The sequence below is a fragment of the Argentina silus genome, assembly GCF_951799395.1.
Source record: "Argentina silus genome assembly, chromosome: 20".
Taxonomy (NCBI): Eukaryota; Metazoa; Chordata; class Actinopteri; order Argentiniformes; family Argentinidae; genus Argentina; species Argentina silus.
The window spans coordinates 16,106,577-16,114,076 of record NC_139674.1 but is presented as its reverse complement, the minus strand read 5'-3'; the positions used below and the strand labels follow the sequence as shown (position 1 = coordinate 16,114,076).

The following is a 7,500-nucleotide window of genomic DNA, read 5'->3' as shown; positions in this document are numbered from 1 at the left end:
AGTCATCAGCATCAGTGTGTGTAACAGACAGTCAGCCAGCCAGCCAGTCAGTCAGTCAGTCAGTCAGTCATACAGCCAGCCAGTCAGTCAGTCAGTCAGTCAGTCATACAGCCAGCCAGCCAGTCAGTCAGTCAGTCAGTCAGTCATACAGCCAGCCAGCCAGCCAGTCATACAGCCAGCCAGTCAGGCAGTCAGTCAGACAGTCATACAGCCAGCCAGCCAGCCAGTCAGCCAGCCAGCCAGCCAGTCAGTCAGCCAGCCAGTCAGCCAGTCAGTCAGCCAGCCAGCCAGTCAGTCAGTCAGTCATACAGCCAGTCAGTCATACAGCCAGCCAGTCAGGCAGCCAGTCAGTCAGTCATACAGTCAGCCAGTCAGCCAGCCAGTCAGCCAGTCAGTCAGCCAGCCAGCCAGTCAGTCAGTCAGTCATACAGCCAGTCAGGCAGTCAGTCAGACAGTCATACAGCCAGCCAGCCAGCCAGTCAGCCAGCCAGCCAGCCAGTCAGACAGTCAGTATTTGGGTAATGTATGACACAGTGCCTGGAGGCCATGCCAGCCACTTGGCTCCTCTCTATCTCTGTGGAGCAGGCTGGTGATAGGACAACTACACAGTCAGAGACAGTGTGTGTGTGTGTGTGTGTGTGTGTGTGTGTGTGTGTGTTTGTGTTTGTGTGTGTGTGTGTGTGTGTGTGTGTGTGTGTGTGTGTGTCTGCATATGCACGCCTGTGTGTGTGTGTGTGTGTGTGTGTGTGTGTCTGTGTGTGTGTATGCGCGCCTGTGTGTGTGTGTGTGTGTGTGTGTGTGTGTGTGTGAGTGTGTGTACACTCCTCTATCTCTGTGGAGCCAGCCTGTGATAGGAGGACTGACTCTGTCCAGTCAGAGACGTGGGTAAACAACCTGACTGGCCAGTTGCCAGACCTTGGGGTCAAACACCGCTGCATTTGATCATTTAAAAGACTTAGCTGTGCGTGATTAAGTTTGTCTGGAACAATGGAGAAGTCCCAACAGTGCCGAGCAGAACCCCACCCACCTGGCACTCCAGGCATCCTCAAGGATCAAGCTAACTCTTGCAGTGCTAGAAGGTATTTTTCGAGCCAGGACTGAAGGAGCCAGGTCTGAATGTCCTGCCCTGTCCTCTGCTGGCTCCGTCAACCAGACCTGGATCAAACACACACTAGGCTGTAAGGTGATATACTCCAGAGCACCTGAGGTCTGCTTCCATGTCTGATTTAGCCCGGACTATATCATTATTATGGGTACAGTGATACCGAAAAGAAGAATTCCTGTTGAATGGTGCACCAGTGAATGTACAGGCAAACTAGGCCTGTGCCAAGCACAGCCTGGTCAGAGCAGGTTGGTCAGGGCAGGTTGGTCAGGGCAGGTTGGTCAGGGCAGGTTGGTCAGGGCAGCTTGTGAGAGTATCTAGTTCTCGGAGGGCTGTGTCATTCTCCAGAAAACACAGGAGGGGATCGAACTCTCCAAAGGTGTCAGGGCCAGTTACCGTCACGTATGCAGAGAGAGGGGGGAGGGGTGTGGGGGGGGCGCTGCAATCCCTAATCCCATTTAAAACGTTCCCACGTTTTGACAAGGCTGTCCCTTTATTTTCCACAACACTCTGACGGGGTCTGGACTCCTCTGGGTTCTGGCCGGGTCGGTACCGTTCTGTTGGAACGACGGCCTGCTGAGGGACTCAGGGAACAGAGGCCTGCCTCTGACTGCCTCTCCCTCCCTCTCTCCCCCTGCTTTCTCTCTCCCCCTTGCTTTCTCTCTCCCTCCCTCTCTTTCCCTCATCTCTCTCTCCCCCCTGCTTTCTCTCTCCCCTCCCTCTCTCCCCCCTGCTTTCTCCCCCCCCCCTTTCTCTCTCCCCTCCCTCTCTCCCCCCTCCTTTCTCTCTCCCCTCCCTCATCTCTCCCTCTCTCCTCTCTCCCTTTATCTCACCCCTCTCTCTCTCTCTCTCTCTCTCTCTCTCGCTTTATTGGCAGGACATACGATAAGTCCATTTTGCCAGAGCAAACATTCATGTAGCGTTTAACACTAATGACAATGATTCTCTCTCTCTCTCTCTCCCCCCCTCCCCCCCCCCCCCCCCCCCTCAGTCATCACCACCCCCAGGGACTGCTCCGACTACAACACGCTGAAGGAGAGGAAGAACGGACTGCACGGCGTGACCCCTGACCCCAGGAACGGCACCTTCGAGGTGTACTGTGACATGGAGTCGTACGGCGGAGGCTGGACCGTCATCCAGCAGCGCCTCAACGGGTCCGTCAGCTTCAACCGGACCTGGGCAGAGTACCGCAGGGGCTTCGGGGACCCGAGGGGGGGCCGCGGGGAGTTCTGGCTGGGCAACGACCGCATCCACCTCCTCACCAAGGCCAAGGACATGATCCTGCGCATCGAGCTGGAGGACTTTGAGGGCGTGCGTGAGTACGCCAGGTACGACCAGTTCTACGTGGCCAACGAGTTCCTGCGCTACCGCCTGTCCATCAGCGGCTACAGCGGCACGGCGGGCAACGCCATCAGCTACAGCAAGCACTTCAACCACGACCAGAAGTTCTTCACCACGCCGGACCGGGACAACGACGGCTACCCCTCGGGGAACTGCGGCGCCTACTACGGCTCCGGCTGGTGGTTCGACGCCTGCATGTCGGCCAACCTCAACGGCAAGTACTACCACAAGAGGTACAAGGGCGTCCGCAACGGCATCTTCTGGGGCACGTGGCACAACATGTCCACCGAGTACTACCCCACCAACTATAGGCAGGCCTTCAAGACCGTCAAGATGATGATACGGCCCAAGAACTACGCCCCCTAGGGGACGACGACGAGGGGGGCCGCTGACCATCACAAGGTTTAACATCAGAGAGACTTTTTTTATCTTGGGACTTTCTGCACCCCCGCCGCCACCCTGCCTCTTGCTGGGAGCGTAGACCCCCCCCCCCCCCCCCTCCCCTCCCCGAGACAGATGGTTGTGCAGTTTAATCAGTAAACACGTAGTGATCAAATCTTAAAACTTCTCCATGTCACCACTGTAAAATAGCATCCGCTGAACTGGAGTTACGAGGCTGTTGAAGTGTCACGTTGAAATGTGTCCCCAGTATCAGTCGTACCGCACACTGAGAGGCTTGTAGGCCGTCTGACATGACAACAACCACAACAACAACCACAACAACAACCACAACAACAACCACAACAACAACAAGCTTCAGTATTAAACATTGAGCTGCTTCACTGCAACGTCGCTGCCTGAAACTGATCCTAGTCACCAGTTAGTCTGAATCTTTATTGTGCAATACTGCCACCTTGCTTCAGAGTTCTGCATAACATCCATAAAGCCAGGCTGAGAGTGAGTAGATAAGGTCAAAGGTCGAGGAGGAAATGTACAGTATTTATTTTTGGAAGTATGATAGCTTTTATATTACTAATATATGGACTGTATTTACATTTCGTTTTCATCATGTTGTAAACATTGATAGCTTAAAATGTGTGTAATAATGGAGGACATCATTTGATTCATGAGAGGCTGACCGTGCTGATGGGCCAATAAATCATAGACGCCTGGTGTGTTTTGAATTATGTATAAAAAATAAGCGGTTTAAATGTATTTGCCAACAAATAATTGTGGGAGCTTAAAATCTTTCAAAAATAACCATTTGTGTTTAGTAGGACTCCTTTATGCACATATTAGAAACATTTACTTTTTTATATAAAAACATTAATAAAGTTTCTACAGATTCCCACTGAGCACACAGACTCCTTTGTCATCGTACGTCCACCTGACAGACTGCAGACACACTTGGACACGTGGAAGCAGGTTCCCCCCGAAGAATGGAGGAGGGGAGCTTTGCCACCATGTCCACTTGGCTCCACTTTGCCACCATGTCAACATTTCAGAGCAAGTTTAACAGATATTTAGTCATGACAGAGCAACTATCTTTGATAACCAATGACACCGTTGTTAGAAGCCAGAGTGAGAGTGAAAGCTTTACTATGATCCCCGGTTCCTTCAGCGTTTTAGTGGTATTTTCTGTCGGTTTTAATAATGCAATCCAGCACCTTGTTGACCAGGAAGTGGTCGAGATAGGATTTGAACCAGGGTCTCCCGTATTGAACACAAGAGCAAACTCACTTTCACCTCGCTGACTGCAGCGGTCCACCATTACACACGCACACGCACACGCACACGCACACGCACACACACACACATACACCCGGGCACGCACGCACGCACCCACGCACCCACGCACGCACGCACGCACGCACGCACACAGCTGACACACACAGCAGAACACAGGAGTAGAGCCAGTCAGCTCAGTCACAGCCCAGTTAAAGCTCTAGCTCGGGGAGCCAAGTCAACACAGGTCTCCAGGTCTCCCAGCCCAGTTAAAGCTCTAGCTCGGGGAGCCAAGTCAACACAGGTCTCTAGGTCTCCCAGCCCAGTTAAAGCTCTAGCTCGGGGAGCCAAGTCAACACAGGTCTCCAGGTCTCCCAGCCCAGTTAAAGCTCTAGCTCGGGGAGCCAAGTCAACACAGGTCTCCAGGTCTCCCAGCCCAGTTAAAGCTCTAGCTCGGGGAGCCAAGTCAACACAGGTCTCCAGGTCTCCCAGAGGCCTCAACACTCTGTACTGGCCTGCTTGCAGCACACTCTTAAGTAAAAAGGTTCTAGTTAGAACCAAAAAGGGTTCTTCATTTGTCCCTGTAGGGGAGCCCTTGTTGGCACCATGTAGAACCCTTTTGGGTTCCTTGTCAGAACCCGTTCCACAGAGAGTTCTCAACGGGAACCCAAAAGGGTTCCCAGAAGGTTCTGCACGGCACCAAAATGGGTTCTCAAAAGGGTTCCCCTTACAGGGACAAATGAAGAACCCTTTTGGGACCCTTTTTTGTAAGAGTGGAGGCTCTAGATCTCTGATGGCTCAAGTGGGGCTAACTAGTTCAGACTAACTAGTTCAGGCTAACTAGTTCAGGCTAACTAGTTCAGGCTAACTCGTTCAGGCTAACTAGTTCAGGCTAACTAGTTCAGACTAACTAGTTCAGGCTAACTAGTTCAGACTAACTAGTTCAGGCTAACTAGTTCAGGTGGATCTAGTTCTAGTTCAGGAACAGAGACAGTTAGAGATGTTGGTAACCAACAGGTACAGTAAGGTACATTTACAGTACGCTCTGTTGACACTGCCGACACCTGTCCATCAACACAAATTCCATCTAGTCGACACTTTTGAGGGGCGTGGCTTTGACCTCCTGACCTATCTAACGCCGCTGCCGCTGTCACAGGCCGCCTACGACAAGGCGAGCGCCATTCAGTTTTTTTGTGGAGTGACGGTATGATCTCACGTTACCTCGTCCAAGCACTGGTAGGCGGGGCTAGTGGAGATGTGAGCAGGCCCCTCCTCCTGCAGCGCCGCGTCAGGGGCCACAGCTGATAGGGGCGTGTCCTCTGGCCGTAGCTCCTCCTCCTTCTCCTCCTCCTCCTCTCCTCCTCCTCCTCCTCCACTGGGAGGGCTGCTCCTCTCCCCTGCCTGGCTCATAGTGCCCTGTCACACACACAGGGGTGCACGCACGCACGCACACAGAGGGGTACACACACACACATACACACACACACACACACACACACACACACACACACACACACACACACACACACACACACACACACACACACACACACACACAAGCACTTAGTCAGAATGAGTATATCCATTGTCCTCTTCTAAACAACAGCAGTGATTTTTATTAGAATCCTTTTTACAACAGCCTCGGAAGTTTACTGGGCTATATCTGAGCCTCTCCAACCCCCTCTGCCCTCTGTAGGCTCTCCTTCTCCTCTCCAACCCCCCTCTGCCCTGTGTAGTCTCTCTGTAAGCTGCTTTATCCTGTGTGTGTGTGTGTGTGTGTGTGTGTGTGTGTGTGTGTGTGTGTGTGTGTGCGTGCGTGCAGCCCGAACCCCACTGTACTCAGAACTGAGTCAGAACCCTGAATCAGAACTCTTAGGTCTGCTCCGTTAGGTCTCTTTAAATACAGTACAGGGAGATGTCAGAAAGATAGTCACTCTCCACCATAGAGGCAACTGAATATCCTACAGTATATTGGAAGGCCAGATGTTAGCATAGGCAATAGGAACCGCCCTCAACCCACTTGTGTCGTGACAGGAGCTGTGAGCCCGTGTGGGTGCGGATGAAAGTAGGTCGAAATTGACAGCAACTACGACACACACGAATAAGCTCCAGCTCTCTCCTGCCCCCCACTGGCGGTCTGAGGAATATTATTTTCATTTTGCAGTGCGGAGACAGTTTCTGCACACCTGTGATTCTTATCACTGTGGACGTAGTTTCTACACACCTGTGATTCTTATCACTGTGGACGTAGTTTCTACACACCTGTGGTTCTTATCACTGTGGACGTAGTTTCTACACACCTGTGGTTCTTATCACTCTGGACGTAGTTTCTACACACCTGTGGTTCTTATCACTGTGGACGTAGTTTCTACACACCTGTGGTTCTTATCACTGTGGACGTAGTTTCTACACACCTGTGGTTCTTATCACTGTGGACGTAGTTTCTACACACCTGTGATTCTTATCACTGTGGACGTAGTTTCTACACACCTGTGGTTCTTATCACTCTGGACGTAGTTTCTACACACCTGTGGTTCTTATCACTGTGGACGTACCGACGGCCTCTCTAACGAAGGACAACTGAACCGAAGCTGTGGAAAACGACGTGTGGCGCATTAGATAACATTTCGCTTCTGCTGAAAGTTACATGAAAGCAAGTCTCAAACTGATAGCAAGTCACTCAACTTTGGAAAGAGGCGAAAACTAAGTACAACACGCTAGCTAAGGCTGGCTAGCAAGCAAACCGCTACGCTAACTCGTTAAAGTGTAATTATCTTACCTTTGAACACTTCAGTGACCTGCCACTTCAGGTTTTAGAAATAGAATATGAGAAGAAATAGTCATTAAGTAGAACCATGGTTTGTGAAGAGTCTTCTCAGGTGAAGAGTCAGGAAATCTCAGCTCCGCTGTGTTGTTGTAGGCTTGGAGAGGTTGCCACGGCAACGACGTCCCCACATCCTTGAAGGTCCTTTACACAATATTTAAAAATCAAAGCTGAGGAGCTCATACGATCACTGGAACGACATAAGGTAAAATATACTTTATAATTACACTTTATACATTAAAATAAATTCCGGTATTTCGCTCGTTCGTGTTTCAAATCATTTTTGATCACATTGGATGATTGCAGAGAAATGAACGCTTTAGGAAATTCCACCAGAGGGCGCCGTCTCATTGACTTTGGGTACAGCAGGGACGAGCTGTGGTCACGTCTTTTGAAGGGGTTACAAGGAGTGCACTTAGGGGGCCGTCGTGTCTGACTCCTTGGATCCGACTCCTTGGATCCCATGAATTTCATGGACTTTCAAGGATGAAGAAGCATAGTGTTTGACATTCAAATGCAACCATCAATTCATTTAGTCAGAGGTTTTGAGACAAAGAGAGTGAGAGAG

The 7,500-nt window shown here is 51.0% G+C and overlaps 3 protein-coding genes across 3 annotated transcripts in view; 1 reads left to right on the top strand and 2 right to left on the bottom strand.

Moving 5' to 3' along the window:
• The window catches only part of fgl2a (fibrinogen-like 2a), a gene marked incomplete at its 5' end in the record, with an annotated part of 11,070 nt that extends 7,344 nt beyond the window's left edge, over positions 1-3,726 (top strand). Inside the window, one exon of the mRNA XM_083691825.1 lies at positions 2,094-3,726. Within this exon, the coding sequence (XP_083547951.1) occupies positions 2,094-2,809 (716 nt within the window). The 3' untranslated portion in view covers positions 2,810-3,726. The remainder of the gene's footprint in view (positions 1-2,093) is intronic.
• The window catches only part of ccdc146 (coiled-coil domain containing 146), a gene marked incomplete at its 5' end in the record, with an annotated part of 31,218 nt that extends 25,700 nt beyond the window's left edge, over positions 1-5,518 (bottom strand). The window contains one exon of the mRNA XM_083692317.1: positions 5,330-5,518. Coding sequence (XP_083548443.1) covers positions 5,330-5,518 — 189 coding nt within the window. The remainder of the gene's footprint in view (positions 1-5,329) is intronic.
• Positions 5,515-7,500, bottom strand: part of LOC310820601 (importin-8-like) — a gene marked incomplete at its 3' end in the record, with an annotated part of 150,833 nt that continues 148,847 nt past the window's right edge. Inside the window, exons 18-19 of the mRNA XM_083692316.1 lie at positions 5,929-5,941; positions 5,515-5,524 (exon numbers count right to left, since the gene is read on the bottom strand). Coding sequence (XP_083548442.1) covers positions 5,515-5,524; positions 5,929-5,941 — 23 coding nt within the window. The remainder of the gene's footprint in view (positions 5,525-5,928; positions 5,942-7,500) is intronic.